This window comes from Chrysochloris asiatica, unplaced genomic scaffold (assembly GCF_000296735.1).
Source record: "Chrysochloris asiatica unplaced genomic scaffold, ChrAsi1.0 scaffold00081, whole genome shotgun sequence".
Classification (NCBI taxonomy): domain Eukaryota; kingdom Metazoa; phylum Chordata; class Mammalia; order Afrosoricida; family Chrysochloridae; genus Chrysochloris; species Chrysochloris asiatica.
Genome location: NW_006408599.1, coordinates 702,726 through 720,400, shown reverse-complemented (window position 1 = coordinate 720,400; position 17,675 = coordinate 702,726). Strand labels below are relative to the sequence as shown.

Genomic DNA, 17,675 nt, shown 5'->3' with positions numbered 1-17,675 from the left:
AACTAGAGCATCCCAGTGTTCAAATCACAGTTTTGGATACAATCCTATTTATTCTGGGTGATGCTCAATTCCACATATACTTCAGGGAAGAAACATCCATAAGAAAACTCAAATGTTGTGTTACCAAACTCTAACATGTGATTGTGCTCTGTTGGATTTACCATTCACAGCTACAGAGTACAAACGCAGAGTATTTCAGGTGTGGAGACCCATTTGCTTTTGCTGCCACAGTAATTCACAACCATCATCTTCGAGATTTCCAAGCTGTTCTAGAGTAAGGAGTAGTCCTTTTTTTATCTGATGGCTTAAAGTAGGAATAAACAGGTGCTGCTGGATATTCTGCGTCAGGGTTTTCTGCCATCATTTTCAGCTTTGCTTCAATGGCTTTTATCTTTGCAGTGACGCTGGAAAAAAGGACAGCAAGAGGATCAGAGTGAGACTGGGTTCATTTAGAAAATGCTTTCATATTTCATCTTCCTTGTGTTTCTTATGCATATCTGAGATACAACTAAACACTCAAATATAAATGTTCAAGCTTTTTATATAAAGAGACAGATAACTAAAACAGTTTATGAAAAAAGATTAAGTCTGAACATCTATAAACCCAGACACTGTTGAGTACTTCACAAACTTTACATTTAATACTACAAACTCTTTAACATCTTAGTTCTTGTCAGAGAGTAGGCAGTCAAAAACAGTTTTTGTAGGATTGAAAACATTATCAAGCAGGTTATAGCCCTTATTTTGCAGTTGAAGAAATTGAGGTACAGAAAGGTTTAATCTGCCCAATGTTACACAGCTACAAATAGCAAAGTTGAGATGAGAATGCAATCTTACTACAAGGTCCACTCTGTTATCCGTTCCACTGCACTACCTTCTGAATGAATCACTCAGTAATAATTGGGGGGGGAAGGAACCACCCAAAACACAAAACATCCAGGAAATTTTGAAGAGTCTTAACTTTTTACTGACAAACATATTAACAAAGGCTTTCATTTACAGAACGTGCATAATGAGCCAGGTACTATGCCTAGCATTTTACTTATATTGTTTGTAATCCTTGCATTCCTTATAATAAAATAAGGCAGGGGTACTTGTCATTCGTATTCAACAGATAAAGAAACAAAGTCAGAGAGGAACTGATTTACGCAAGGTTCACACAGCTAACAAGTTGCAGAGCTAGCATTCAGCCCATTTTGTTCATCAACCCTTGCTTTTTCTTCTCCAGCAGGTTGGGAAGTGAGCAGCCCTTTGTTAGAAAGAAAGAGTGAGGAAATACTAAGGATGTGAGAATTCCCTTCTGATCGGGCTCATTGCTATCTTTGGATCAGAAACCAAAGCACTCAGGCAGTGAGCCTTTCCTGGCCCCTGGCTCTCTACTGTCCATTCTTGATGACCCTCAATGGTCTTCAGTCAGGGAGAGAATATATGCATGGAATGGAGTATTTACTAGCCTTTTAAAATTCTCTAAAGGAATACAATGGAGCTTCAAATGTTCATGGAAAAATTCTAGTATTTTCAATTCCATTTTTCCATGAACTTTTTGAGGTCCCCTCATATTTGCTGCCTATGTCTTTAATGTTACATGGGCAAGAAACTAAGAACCTAATTTACAATAAAAAGAAAACTGTGGTATTACCGAGATGCATTCCAGCACCTCTCCCATGAATGGGATGGCCATTTATACTGTATGAGTCACAAGGAAACAACCTCCTCTAATTAGGCAAAGAAGGATGTAAACCAAGGCTGTCTGGATTAAAAAATAAATGGAAAAACAGGTTACTTGGGAAAAAGTAAAAACATTGATACAAAAAAAAAAAAAAACAACCCTAAAGACATGTTAATTGTAACTTAAAAACCAACCAACATAAATGTAGTCATTCCTTCCCAGTAGTCATATTGATGAAAACCTCATCAATCTAAGATCAAGGAATTCAAATCTTATGGGGGTAAAAAGAACAGTGGATATAAATTCCCAGTGAATTAATCAGACACTATAGTTTAAAAAAAAAAAAAATTCTGGAAGGATTAAACAGTAAAGGCAGCACAAAATTAAGAAAAATCAACAGAATTTAATGTAAATTAGTAAATATAAAATTAATTTAAAATTGGCAAGTTTTATCAATCCTTGTTGTTCAGTGCCATCATTTCTGACTCATAGCGACCCTGTATAGAGTTTCCAAGGAGCAGCTGGTGGATTTGAACAGTCGGCCATTGCAGTTCAAACTGATCTTACTGTCCAGTGCTTATACTACAGCACCACACCAGGACTGAGTCACCTGAAAACATTTTGGGATGACCTTTTGCCAAAGTTTCAAAAACCAAAAAACAAAACCCAAAATAGACCAAGCCCTTTATCTTAGTCAATTCTGCCTCATGGTGACCTCATGTGAAGCATATCAGCAGGCCTTTCTTCCACAGCATGGGGTTCAAACTGTCAACCTTTTGGTTTTTATCTTTTTAGTTCTCCATCCAATTAGGCATCACTTTCCTTTATAACTGAGTATTGGGCTTCTGATCCTTGTGTGCCATTGATGCTCTTTTTCTTACCTGGATAAGGTTTTGGTACAGCCTGGAGTTTCTTTAAAGTACTAAGTAAAAGCTTGACTTTTTAAGTTCAACAGACCTGGTTTGAATCCCCACGCTGCTATTTGCTATTAACAGTCTTTCTAAATAATCATGGGCAAGATATTTTACCTCTGTAAAGTTCAGTTTCTGCATGGATAAAATGAGCCTAAAAGTCACTAGAATTTTTGAGAATTCAATGAAATACTACATGGATTCAGCACAATGCTTCTTCATAGTAAGCTCAATACATCTTAGCCATTGTTACCAATATTGTTAAACTCTCCCCCTAAGCTATAATGAAACAAACCTTTATTTCTGCCCAGCCATCATTAAACCTCTCCTTTCTCTACCAAACTCTGACTTTCTTCTGTTTTGAATTAACACAAAAGAAGTAATGGCAATTTGTGCATACAGGAACCAAACTACTAGAGTTGCTAACATGGCACACAGAATTAAAACCTGCACATTAAAATTCTGTATAAGGATAATTCATAGTTGGAGAAGAATGAGCTGGGTCTCTTAAGTGTCTGTATATAATGACAAACGTCAAAGCGACCCAAGGCCTTATTACAATGTTTGATATCAGATAAACACTGTGTATTACCATTGCATTCCCAGTGTCAAGCATAATGCCTGGTGCACGATAGGAGCACCACCCAATTTTTGAGTGAAAGAATTCTATAAAAGAACAATTTACCATCTTAGCAAGGATGGGAGAGGAAATGTAAAAATTTTGGAGATAAACCAAACATATTTCTCAAAATGTTAAAAGTGAGCAGATTTTATTTTAAATTACGAGTCTGAAGATTTACTTGGACATGAACGAAGACTTAGAGTGAAGAAATGACTCACGCTTTCGGATATGATTTGTGTCTGTCTATGTCTGTAGTATGTCACTTTACCTTAGGTTAGATTGAGTGGGTTCGGTGCTAGAGGATGGCTCAAGACTGATCGGAAGGATCTTATCATTTTTGTTATGATCGTATCTCTGAAAGAAAGAAAAAGGGAAATGATGTCACCTGGGCAGAAACAAGGCCTCCACCGTCACACACAGGTCAGAAGCACCAACCACATCAATGTGTCACCAGATTGCTTTACATTTTAAATTAATATAAGACCCCACATAGTTTTGGTGTGAAAGCTGTAAGCTTATGACAAAAGTTAAGAAGCTTCTCATGTAGCCATTGTTGTTATTATAAAGTGCCGCTGAGTTGGTTCAGACTCACAGCGACCCAGTATAGTTTCCCAGGAGTGGTTGTTGAGCTCGAACCGCCAACTTTGTGGTTAGCACTCCAGTACTTATACTACAGTATCATTTAGTCTTCATTTGATAGGGAAATTACAACATTTGAACTTACAGACGCTACAAATACACAGCAAGACAGTTCTCCTTACATTTTTATATTATTTGTTACAATACTCATTTTATTTTACTCAAAACGCTTCATAAAATTCTGCTAGATTTTTCAGAGTGCTGAGCAGAATACCCAGTGCTTAAAAGGCATGACTAGAAAAAGTAGTAACAGTTTCTAGCCATTGATCTGGAAAACATTCTATAATAAAGTAAAAAGTAATTCAATTTGATATCAGGTATTTATACAGATAACCGTTGAGCAGAGGTTTTGAACGGCATTGTCCACATATACACAGATTTAAAACAAAAAGCACTGTGTGCCCCTAATCATTTGTGTGTGAGCAGTTCGTCTCTCTAGTCAACTGCATACTGCAGTAAAAAGTAATCCCTTGTGGTTCTTGTGTATTTTTCATCATGCTTGGTATGAAGCCTTGAATAACCATGGGATCAATACATAAATGCTACTAGTGATGCTGGAAGTGCTTCCAAGTAGCAGAGTAAAGTCATGACATTACAAGAAAAAATTGAAAGGCTTAATATATTGAAGTCTGTAGCTGCACCTGCCTACCATTTCAAGATAAATGAATGCTTAGAGCTAAGGATCACTGTAAAAAAAAATGGAAATTCTTAACGGTGTTGTTGCAATGATGCCAGGAGGCATGAAAATTTTGCACTTTTTGTAAAAAATACCTTTTTTATCTTGTATTGAAAAGGCAGCTTTTATGTGGGTGCAGTGTATAATCAATGTCAATCAACTGTTTATGCTATGTGGAAGGCTTCAGGTCAACAGTAGGCTATTAGTAGTCAAGTTTTGGGAGAGTCAAAAGTTATACATGGATTTTAGACTGTGTGTGAGGCCGACACACCTAACCCCCACATTCTTCAAGGGTCAACTATAATTTCTGTAAGTATAAAAGAGCAATGAAGGAGACTCTTGTCAAAAAGAGACTTATAGGAGAAGAGAACAGCATGGCAAAGAGATGCTCAAATGAAAGACAGAACAAAGGATGATTTTCTTTGCGTGTATTTTCAATGAGATGCAGAAGGAGAAAATGACAGACAGTTTGGCAACGAGACTTGTTTTCTTTTGAGTAAAAAAGTATTTGGAAATTCTCCTTATTTCTATTTTTAAGGCAATGTGTCCTAGAAACTGAGAAGGCTCAGTAATGACCTGAGATACTCAGAAGGATCCAAAGTGTCTGAGTTTTGTTTTTCAGGTTGGACACTAAGCTCAAATGTTGGATCCATTTCTGTGACTCTTGACTGGGAAGTATGTTGGGAAGGGAAGTAGCAAGTCTCTGATAAAAAATTATGCTCCCACGGCTAAAGATTGAAGTTTCGACTTTTCACTGTCACTAATCTTTTTCATAGGCAGGTTTGCCAAGATCCCACTGCAGAAAAAAGAGAGTTAACTCTTGTCCTTGCTCTGGTCCACACACTTTACCTCTGTGTCACTTGTAATAGAATGTGATTCCTTTAAAAGAAAAATGGTCTCAGCTTTTCTACTACATTCTTCCAAAGGTAAACAAGAGAGCTTGTCACTTCTCAGGGCCTGGAGATAATATTTTTCAGACACTGGAAAGTTGAACAAACCCACAACCTAATAATTCTCAAAATATCTTAAGTAAGGAGATGCCTGTGTTTTAAACACATGCACAAACCACCCATTTCTCAAGCATCTAGAATAAACATATCTAAATTCTCCACAGAATTAAGAGGCTGGGAAGACTCTAATAATGCCTAGAGCAACTAATTTTAAAAATACATTTTCTTCCTCCAAAGAACCACCCCTACTAAAAAAACGATAAAGGTCTGAGTATACATATCAGCCACATGGAAAAATCAATCAAAAGCAGGATCTGTTGGCGTATGGAAAGAAACAACGAAGGAACTTAATCCCTCCTGAGATGTTTCTCAAAAGGAAAATCTGGCAACACACATGGTAAATACAAGTAGGAGACCAAAGTAAGACTGTTCCAGATGCGAAAAGGCTTGGCTGCAAATGGGCAAGTGGACAGTTTCTTTTAGAAAACTCATATAGGACGAGGCTTGATGCCTCTTGTACATACCTTGACTTGAGCATGAGCCCATCGCACCACCAGCTTCTTAGATAGAGCCAGCTTGCCATTGAGACACTGGATGGCTTGTTCTGCTTCCTGTCCAGGAAAGAGACGACTGTTAATCAAACATTCAAATGCCTAACTAGCCACAGATCTCCTGGCAGGGCTTCACTACCCTCGATGGCTGATTTCTAATCAAACTGCTTTTAGTAAACAACTGGCAAAGGAATTACAATAAAAAAGGCAGAATAAAAAAAAAAGAGCATGAGCTTTTTGAAGTTAGGCAACAATGGAAATCCTTGCTCTGTCTCTTGTTGGCAGTATGAAGTTTGGCAGTCCCTTAATATCTCCGAATACTAGAGCCCTTTCACCTGTGCAATATGAATACTAGCACTTGAGGTTGGCTGTTGTGAGGATTCAGAGTACATAAGAGAGGCTATGGTAAACACTTAGCAAATATGACCTTAGACTGTTGTTCTTGTTACATGATACCTTTCTATACATTACTGTTAATTGGGGTTTTTGTTGTTAAGTGCTGTTGAGTCGGTCCCAACTCATAGCTCATAGCAACCCTGCATAGGATTTCCGAGGAGCAGCTGGTGGGTTTGAACTGCTGACCTGTGGGTTGAGTCCAGTGCTGATTCTACAGGCCACTACCTACTATGTCAAAACAGCGTACTCTCACCAGGGGCCTTGGAACTATGTATATCCTGGACTAGGGCTCCCAAGTGAAGAACAGTAGTGGGTTACAACGATCTGGCAGTGAAGGAAATTAGGAAGGAAAAAGGAGTGAGTCAAAGAGACTATGAACAAGGTATCTGTATGAGTCAATCTAGCACCTGGTTTTCAGAACCCAAAATTCCCTGACTCATCCCCCCATGAGACAGAAGAACATGGGTGAAAGAAATTCCCGAAGGTGGATTCCAAGTTATTCCCTGGAAACCTGACTGCATTTTCTTATCTTGACAAATCTATGTCCCACTTGTGTCCACAAGGTATTCATCTATGTTTGTTGTTATTGTTGAGAAGTGCCATTGAGTCGGTTCCGACCCATAGCGACCCTGTATAGGGTTTCCGAGGAGCACCTGGGGAGCTTGAACTACCGACCTTGCAGTTTAAACAGCTTTGTAGCCTGGCACATTAACCACAGTGCTACACCAGAACTCATTTATGTTTACTTAGAGTGAAAAAGTCCTTCAGGAACAGACGACGAAAGTAGTCCTGAACGTTCTATTTGTGGCTGGAGTGTAATCCAGTAGGCTGTCCTGTCTGGTTCTGCTGGTGAGTCTCTAGTTTTTCCAGAGCCTGTCAGTGGGACATTCAGCAAATATTTACTGAGTACCCAGTATGTGTCAGGCATTCAATAGTCCCTGGCACACTTGCCTCAAGATAACACACCAAGTTGTTAAGTGCTGTTGAGTTGGTTCCGGCTCATAGCAACCCTGTATAGAGTTTCCCAGAGTGGCTGGTAGGTTTGAACTGTCCACCTTGCAGTAAGCAGTCCAGTGCTTATCCTACAGTGTCACCCCAGGATTTCTATAGTACACAGATTGCTGTTGTTGTTGTTAAGTGCTGTCGAGTGGGTTCTAAGTGTAGCAAATCTGCATATAGGGTTTCTGAGGAGCGTCTGATGGGTTTGAACCACCACCTTGCGGGTTCTAATTGACCTTGTACTCCAGTGCTTTTGTTGTTGTTAAATGCCGTCAAGTTGATTCCAACCCATAGCGACCCTGTACAGGGAAATCTTTACGGGAGCAGAAAGCCTCATCTTTCTCCCGTGGAACAGGCTGGTAGTTTCGAACTGCTGACCTTAAGGTTCACAGCCCGATTCGTAACCACTGTGCTACCAGTGCTTTTAGTGCTCAATAAATCATTGCTTCCTCCTTTGACTTCAGTACATGAAAAAAGAGTGAGGTATGATCATAATCTAGTCATATATTAAAACTACAAAGTTAGAGGGATATATAAAAGACATTTTATTCTTTTAAGCTTCATCTGATGAACAAGTAATCAGATGCTAGCAGGTAGAAATGTTTCAAAGTTCGTTTTCAGATGCAAACGGAGGCCAAAAGAGGTGAAGAGATTTGTCCAAATTTAATAAATAAGAAAGCCAGAAACAGAAGCTAGGTTTTATGACTTATAGTCTAGTGTTTTACAATCAACATCAACTCTATCACGATCATTGATTTTAATTGTCCTCAAGAATACTTATCATTAAGGAAGGAAAAAGGTTTTAAAAATGCTAACTATATAGAGCATTCTGTCAGTTCTTGTAAAAAGCCTTGACCAACTATAATAATGTGTCACTTATTCCCTAGATCACTTGCAAAAATTAGAAGTAATAAAAAACAGCCAGCATTGGTAAGAAGAAATGACACTTATAACAACCTTGTAATACAGTGGCACATCATTTCTGGAAGGCAATTGGTAATTGAACTAACAAAAAATATGCATGATCTTTGACAACGCCATTTTATGTAGTAAATATGTACCTAGTTACAGCTATGGATATATTCACTACTAGGCAATTTACACTAGGGAATCATGGCAAACAACCTAAATAGCTAACCACTGGTGATTAGTAAAAGAACTTACCATAGATATACTCTATCAAGTACTGGATAATAATAAAAAATAATGTCTATTAGTTTAACTGAGGCCTAAAATATGTATACTAAAATGCACAAAATAGTAAGGATATAGAAAAAATAATTTTTTATATATGTATATGCCAGTGAGGGGAGCATGGGGTGGCTCTGTAGGATAAGCATGGGACTGAGAATCATGTTGATGGCTTGAGTCCACCAGCTGCTCTGAGGGAGAAAGTTGAGGTTTTCTGCTCCTGCAAAGATTTACAGTCTCAGAAACCCTATAATGGGTTGCTATGAGTTGGAAAGGACTCGATAGCACTTACCAACATATTGGAATGTTATCTTGATGGGTATTTGTTGTTGTTGTTCAGATTCACAACGGCCCTGAATAGGGTTTCTGAGTTTTTATATCTTTGTGGGAGTAGAAAGCCTCATCTTTTTTCCATGATGGGTATTAGAAGACACAGCTAATAAATGTTTAGCAATAAAACATGATATCCAATTCCGACTCATTGGGCAGAGCAGAACTGCATGGTAGGGATTTAATGGCTGTGATCTTTATGGAATCTTTACAGAAGCCAACTGCCAATCTTTCTCCTGAGGAGTGACTGGTAGGTTCAAACTGTCGACCTTTCAGTTCAAAGTGGAGTGCTTAACCAATGCATCAGCAAGGCTCCTTGATTAAAATGACAGTATGATCTAATCTTTATGTGTTTTTATGCATGGTGTGTGTATATGAATCTGAAGAAAGATTGGGAAGTTACATAACTAAATACTAACAGTAATTATTTCTGGGCATTGGGCTGATAAGTGACTTAAATTATTCTTTTTCTTTTCTGTGTTTAAGTTTTCATTTATAATAAACATGTATTACTTTTATAATAAGAAAAACATTCAAATACAATTACTGTGAAATGAAAAAAAAAAAACCCAAAACAGTAACTAGACAGTGTTCTTACAAATGACTAATAAAGTCAAGAGTACTGAACAGTAGCTGTATAGTACATTCAGATTGAATTTATCAATGCATATCTATACCAAGGACTCAAACTTTAATCCAAGAAGGTACATGCATATTATCATGAGGGCTCCAAAAAAGTTTGTGGGAAAAATGGCATTAAAAGAGAATGGAATTTTCCCACAGAACTTTTTGAAGCTCCCTTTATAGATTCAAATTTGTATGCATTTGCTCTGAGATACTGAGAAGGGTACATTTTTAAGAAATCAAACTAAAATAAATACCTGTGGGTGGCTCACCACAGACAGGGCTTCTGCACCACAGGGCAAAACAATCGAAAGAAAAAGAGGTTTTGTTGGACAGCCACTAAAGGGACAAACACAAGGGGACAGGGAGGAGGACATCCATGTACTTCATGCGGGCATCCCAAAGCACTGAGTCCGAAAAGTAGGTCAGTGCCTTAGACCTCGAGCCTAGGGAGGGAACATCTGAAAGATGTTAATAATGCATCTGTTTACTGAGAATCTACTTTAACGCTCCATGCTAGGCATATGAAGTTCAGACATGGCTGTTGTCCACAAGGACCTGAGATTAGGTAAAAGATGCACAAACAATTATGATTCAGTTTGATAAGTACTATGTAAATGGAATGGAAGCTCAATTACCTGCTTAGTTTCGAAGTTAACAAAACAGTAACCCCGAGGTTGTCCCTCTAAAGCACCTGACTTATGGAAGAGGAAGTCAAACTGCTTTACTTTGCCAAATTTCTGGAGGAGCTTCAGGAGGTGGTATCTGTGGGGAAAGAATGGTCATGAGTACACGAAGGGTAATGTATTGGTTTCTTGGCCTAAAATGGTGAGATAAAGCTATCCCTGGGATAGACTCTCATGTCGGCCGCCCCCCACCCACCTTCTTCCCTCCAAACTGTCATGCTGGTTTATTTGGCAGAGTTGTTTGCCTCTATTTGGAATGGGAACTAGAATTGTCATGGCTATGTATCTGTCCAACATAAAAATACCAAACAAAAAACCACACCTAACAAACAGCTGTCCGGCCCACAAACTCCGTTTGTTTTTCTTTTGGAGAAAAATGCTAATATAGTGTTGATTTATTTATTTTTATTTCTTGGCAATGCAATAGTATTTATGAACAAATAGCTATAACGCCAATAGAAACACACACCCACGCTCCACATGCCAAAGCCTACCCTACCTCAAAAGTAAAGTAACAAACATATATATATATCCATACAAATGAACAAAACAAAACAACACTGGCAGACTTATTAGATTTTATAGTTAATCACTGGACCCAAGTTACACTTGTGAGAAACTCTGCCAAAAACCAAACCACAGCAAGTGGCACTTCCAGAGCTGCTTGAGAGTTTCAGTTCCTGACATGAATGGAAATGAGGACAATGTGTAGAACCATAACATGAATGAGTCTGGTCACACACAGAAGAGAACCTAGCCAATTCCTACATTATCCTCCAGCAGTGGGCAACTAACCAAGCCCAGTTGCCTAGCCATAGTTATATGATGGGGTACAGTCAAGTAAAGAATACAGATGGCCAAGGACGAAATTTATTCCAGGCAGGATATTTACCCCAAAGTCTTCCTTGCCACTCTGCCCTGCACCTTCTTCTTGGATTCCTTACTATCAAACTTATTTGGTTTCTATAGAGCTTTTAAGTTATTCAAACAGATGTGGCCTTAACAGGTTGCTGTGGCCAATCTCAATTCTGACTTCCTGTCATCTGATGTGAGGGTGAGATAAACCAACAGCTCTCCGGTTTCCTTTTCCTTTGGCCTTCCTCCTGGCATCCTCTGTACTATTCAAACCGAGTCAAGGCTGTCTCTAAACAATGCTGTCCCTGTGATACTAAAAAGGTATCAGCCCACATGCTAAATCTGTTATTACTGGGAATTCTACCCCACAGGGAGTCAGTAAAGTCATCATTACAGCTACATTTATATTTCACATTGTTTTCAAAGAGAAACTCATCAAAATTTGATTCTTGAAAGAGAATCTCCTTTGGGAGGCAGAAGATATGAAATGGATCATAAGTTATATTAGATTTGATACTAATGCACAGCAACAAGCAAGCCCATTATCCTGGATCAGGTGCCTGACACACAGTGGAGCAAGGAAGACATAATACAGGTCTAGTACTGGGGCAGGATGCAGGATCCACAGGCATAATGCGAAAATTAATCAGGACCTGTTCTCAAAGAAAAAAAAAAACAAAAAACTATGACCCCCTACTTTCCAAATTCTCAATTCCCATCAGAAGACCTTGACTGTTAGTGAGAATGAAAGAGCTGATATTCAGGGGAAAGGAAGGCACTTCAAGTGCAAATTTCTGGCTTCGATGGATTTTTTGACTAGGTCTACAGCAAGGAGGTCTTTCTCAAATGCAGACAGATGGGCTACAAGAGTCTCTCCCTAAGGTCTTTAATTCACAGCTGCATCTTCCACTTATAGCACCCATTCAAGCCTCAATACAGCGCCAGTTGCCATAGAATGGTGGGTCCAAACCACTTTAGAAAAAAAAACAAAAACAATCTTAAGGGCTCTGTGGGCTGGTCATCTTTTCATTAGCTCCATTCTGCTTAATAGCAGGAAGGTAAGGCGATTGGCATTTCCTAGGAAATGAATTTAAAATCACTCAGAAAAAAACATGCCGACAGATTATTCTTTGAAAAGCTAACAAACACATTCTGCCTGAGAAGTGCGACCTTAAGATTCCAGGAACATCTGCTTGGGTCTGTGTCTTTCAACTTCTCCAGAATTTCTTTTCTTGTTTGATAATTTCTCGAAATTATCGGAATACCGAAACAAAAGGAATGAAATGTTTACTATTTTGTTTCCTGGAGATGGGGACTGCAAACTCTGATAGTGAAACAAGTCTGAAGACTCTAGCTTTCACATCTGCAACCACTTTTATTTGCTGCTGAAGCAGGGGAGAGTTCACTACTCATCAGAGGCTTGCTTCACTTCATGAAATGTAGGCTCCACTGCCTCCGGGAGGCAGAGAATTACTAACAACATTCCCATACATAGTTCAGCAACTTTAATCAGTACTTTCTGTAATGGGTCTTTTAAAACAGCCTTAATGGCTCCAAAAGAATTAATTCATAATACTGTTAGACTAGATGCCTGTGTGTTGAACTATACAGTTAGCACTTGGAGTCTCCAGATGAATAAAACTACTAGGTCCCTGCCTTCAAGGAACTCACATTCTAATTAGATGATAGAGAAATGTAATCAATTACAAAACAGTGATATTTACACATAAGAGGTATGAACATGGAGGTACAGAGGAAGGATGCCTGATTGTGTAGGAGCCAGTGGTCAAGGAAGGCTTTTGTGAAAGGCGTGATACCCGAGGATGCAGGTATGAATGAACATCAAGTGCAAAGACAGAAGGAAAAAAAGCGTCTACACGTTGGAAGAGAATAGAGGGAAGGCAAAAAGAGATGAGGGTCAACAGTTAGGCAGGTGAGTCTGTGAAGGATTATTTTGTGCTTAGTTAGGAAGCTTTAGTTCGAAGATGTAGGCAATGGGAAACAACAAAAAAGGTATTTTTAAGATGGCTTCTTGGTGTACAATTTGTTTTGATAAACAAGAAAGGCTGGTTCATGCAAACCAAGACATGAAAGAAGCATGGACAACAGAAAAATAAAGGCCAAGAGGAACAGGTTTCCTCAGGAATGGGTTTCTTCATAGTTTTCACATGCTCATGCATTTATTTTCACTTAACTGGACTCCTGGGGTGGTGCTGTACGATAAGCACTGGACTTAGAACCACAGGGTTGGTGATTCAAACCCACCAGCTGCTCCTCAGAAACCTTTGCATAGGGTCACTGTGAGTCGGAATCTGATGCCACTTAACAATTACCTCCTTTCCGCTGCAAACCGGTGCTCCTTTCCAGCTGTTCCAGTGCAGGTATGACACTTCTTAGTTTCTTGGCAAGAACTATTAGGAAAACTCTGCACTCTTCTTCAATCCCTGTGTCTGGTTTCTTCATCTCTTAGACTTACTCATTAGTCTTCATGTTAACTGTCTCCATCTAGGTTATATTAATGGCAGGCCTGGTGTACGGCAGTCTTGTCTAATTTTTATTTTTCAGTCTTTCCAACTTATTTTACATAGTGATGACTAATTTCCTTATTAAAATATCACTTTCATATCAGTCTCCTAGTCAATACCCATAATGAATCTCTCTATACGAAACTCAAACTTGTCTGAATAATTTTTAAAAACCCACCTTATCTCCATCTGATAGTATTCTATTTAATGACTAGTTTCATTGCCATTTAACATTTAACATCTCCTTTAGCCAAAAGGCTCTTCCTAATATGTATGCTGGCTGCTTACTTACAACAATCTTATTCCTACTTATTTACCTTTACTTAGGATTCTCCCTCCACTTAGAATGATCCTTCCTTTAGAAATTCTTCAGTTAAGAATTTCTACTGGCTTTGCTCTCAGACTTCTCCATTTTGTTCCATTCAAGTCTGTTTTGCTCCCATAAAACTACAAGCAAAGGATGTTTAGTCTTATAAAAAATCTTGGTAATCACTGAATTCATATGCTTGTTTTATATAGATAAAATAATTTAAGCCAAGAGTAGTAAAATATTTGTTCAGCTTATTTGTGAGTTCACAGCAATGAAGCGTTATTCCTTCTGCTAACTGTAAATATTTCAATTACAGCTGACCCTTGAGCAACCCGGGTTTGAATCACCCAGGCCCACTTCTATACAGACTCTCTTCCTACTGCTATGCGGTGAGCTCAAATGTTACGAGTATCTGCATAAAAGTATCTGTTTAAAATGCCATGTGATGCTAACCATCTCTGCGTGAGCAGTAACTGCTAGCCCCTCACCATTTCCTCCCCTCTAACTGAAGAGATGAACTGTTCCTGCCAAGATTATTAGTGTTACACAGTATTTTATCTGATACTTTTACACTCCTACTCTTAGGTGGATACTCACAACACTTGAGCTCACCACCACAGCAATAGGAAAAAACAGACAAACAACAGCATACATAGTGGTCTGCACAGTTCAAACCCATTTTGCTCAAGGGCCAACTGCATTCTGACCCATAACAACTTCCCTTTTTTTTTTTCTACTGTTCCTCAAATGATTTTGGCATCATTAACAAAGAAACTGGTCTGTAAGTGTACCGATGGCATAAAGGATGGAATCAGATTCATGTCCTATATTTTGCTGAATTTATGAGGGAAGAGCCCAGTGGAGATGGGTCAGTATCCTTGCCATACCCAGGAAAACACATCTATAGCCTAGAGAGGACGGAAATGGGATGAGATCAGCTATGAACAATGATCTCTTCTTGGCTACCAAAACGGTTATACAATTTTAGATACACAGTAGGTGCTCATGTAACATTTAGTGATGGAATGGTAACGGGTTGTAGAAATAACAATAAAAAATAGCTAACTTTTATTGAGTGTTTACGATGTGCCTGGCCCTGTTTTATGTGGCTTGTACTGATTCTCTAATATGATGATCTTCTTAACAATTCTATGAGGTAGGCACTTTTATATACTTATTTACAGATGAGAAGACTGAGGCTCAGAGAGATTAAGCAATGTGCCCAAGATCACAGAGTAAGAGGTGAGCAAGGGTTCAAATCCATATTCCACTAGAGATACATATTAACACTTTTTTTTCCCCTTAAATGATTTATTGTGAATTATGTGACAGTTTACATGGGAGAACATTAGTTTTACATTCATTCTATCGTATATTGTCTCATTGCCATGTTTACAATCTCCTCCATGCAATCCTTCCCCCGTGCCCCCCAAGTCTTCAGCACACAGTTGCTCTTCCTCTCTGGGTCTAGACATATTAACACTTTTACCAATGAAATTATTTTCCTGCTTCAAATTGGGGTACAGAAGCAAGACTGACCAGGAGTTGACGATGGTTAAGGCTAGGGGACAGGTCTACAGTGACTCAGTTTATTGTTTTCTCTACTTTGTATATGTAGAAGATCTCAGTAATAGGAAGCCTGTGACACGATGATTTTTTTTTTTTTTTACGATGATTTATTTTGGAGAACATGAGATGGACCTCCATGTTCTGTGCTGTGTTTGAAATTTTCTGTAAGACAACATCCTTTTGGCATGACTCCATTGCTCACACTCAAAACCATTAAACAACACAGCTCCAAAGCTGAAGTCATTATGTGGCTCCCCTATATTTTAGGACAAATACAAAATATTAACTGTCACCATAAAACCAAATTTATATATCTACAAAGCAAGCATAGTGCAGTGGATCTTAATTTGGCTTTCTTCATAGCACATTCAACATCTGAAAAAGAAAGTCAGTAGTAACCCTCCCTATTTTAGAGGAAATTACAGTGTGGAAAATAGATAATGTCTAAGAATATTAACATTAGCTTGTTTGGTTTCTTTGTTGAAGGCACTAGTAATGGTATTTAGAGGTTTTGTTAACCCTTAGAGTTGGATTGGGTCTCGAAATTTAAAAAAGCCTTTACATTTTAAATTTCAGAATAGAATACTTCAGGTTATGACTGTTGAATTATTTGTACTATTAGAATATTTGTGGAGAGGGCATTAAAATTAGGTGGTGGGAAATTATCCTCTCATTAACTATGTCAGAAAACTGAGCCAAGTCACTTGACCTTTTCCCCCCCTATAATTCAGGGAAAATAATCTGTTCCACTTACCTCACAGAGTTGTTATGAGTTTAAACAAGACCAACTCATACAATATTAGAGCTAGAAGAAATGTTCACATCATTTAGCTGAAATTTTTATTATTTGTTTTATAAAAGTATGAGGTACAAAATGTAGCTAAGAGGAATCAGAATAGTTTATAAACAACATAGGTTCGGAATCTGCTACCCCCATAAATTCTGTCAAGTCAGTTCTAACTTACAGTGACCTTGTACAGAATTGCCAGGAAAGGCTAGTGGGTTTCTGCTGTTGAACTTGTAGTTAGAAGTTCAATGCTCATCCTAAAGCACCACACCAGGACTCCAAGATCTATTTAGTCATACAGCTATTCCTGGCATCCAAGCGTGGCCCTAAAATGTTCAGTATTACAGCCACAAAGTGAAGACATATAAACAGAAAGCAGCATGCTACAGTGTTACACAATCAGTTAGGAATGCATATTGTGTTGAGAGGAGCCTGATGGACAACCTAGTATAACTAGAGCCTAGTAGCAATATACGGTTGGGAGGCAAGATTTAATGATAAAAACTGGAGGGTACTTCTAACTTCTACTGCAAACTTCTACTAAGAATTATTAGAGATTTAAAGTTCTGATGTGGTGCTGTAGGACAAGCACTGGACTACTAACTACAAGGTCAGTGGTTCAAACCCACCAGCTGCTCCTTGGAAACCCTATACAGAGTCACTATGAGTTGGAACACACTCAGCGACACTAACAACAGCAACACTTTCTAGGATAATCCTTCAATGTTTGGAACTGATTGTATTTCAGTAGACTAGGTCCACAGTTATCGACTCTAGGCCAAACTACAAACAAATCTAAAATAAAAATCTTTAATTTATATTTTTTAAAAACTTAGAAGGAATATAAGGCCAATCCAGGTTTCCTATAAAGTCAGTTATTGTTGTGCTCTAATTAGGTAAATTAAGTAAGATGATACTAAATACTCCTAGAAGCCACATTATGATTTTATTCTCACGATGAACAACTTGCTTATTATGAGTTGGTTCTAACTCATAGTGACCCCATGTACCACTGAAGAAGACACTGTCTAGTCCTCCACCATCTTCATAACTGCTATGTTTGCGCCCACTGCTACCACTGTGCCAATCCATCTGAAGTTTCTTCCTCTTTTTTGCTGACCCTCCACTTTACCAAGCATGATGTCTTTCTCCAGAGACTGGTCCTTCCTTACATGCCCAAAATATGAGACATAAAGTCTGGCCATTGTCGCTTCCAAGGTGAAACTGGACCGTACTTCTTTCAAAAAGAGATTTGTTGGCTATGCCCTTTGGCTGTCTGAATTTTGAATTATTGTATATTCCTGAGTGTTTTGGTGCACATCCCAAAAAAAAAAAAAAAAAAAACAACAAAAACAAAAACAAAGGAAGAATTGAAGCATGCAGGG

At 38.4% G+C, this 17,675-nt stretch overlaps 1 protein-coding gene across 1 annotated transcript in view; it reads right to left on the bottom strand.

Moving 5' to 3' along the window:
• Positions 1 to 244: 244 nt before the first annotated feature.
• Positions 245 to 17,675, bottom strand: part of RBM18 (RNA binding motif protein 18) — a 22,008-nt gene continuing 4,577 nt past the window's right edge. The window contains exons 2-5 of the mRNA XM_006865655.1: positions 10,197 to 10,323; positions 5,992 to 6,078; positions 3,471 to 3,556; positions 245 to 404 (exon numbers count right to left, since the gene is read on the bottom strand). Coding sequence (XP_006865717.1) covers positions 245 to 404; positions 3,471 to 3,556; positions 5,992 to 6,078; positions 10,197 to 10,323 — 460 coding nt within the window. The remainder of the gene's footprint in view (positions 405 to 3,470; positions 3,557 to 5,991; positions 6,079 to 10,196; positions 10,324 to 17,675) is intronic.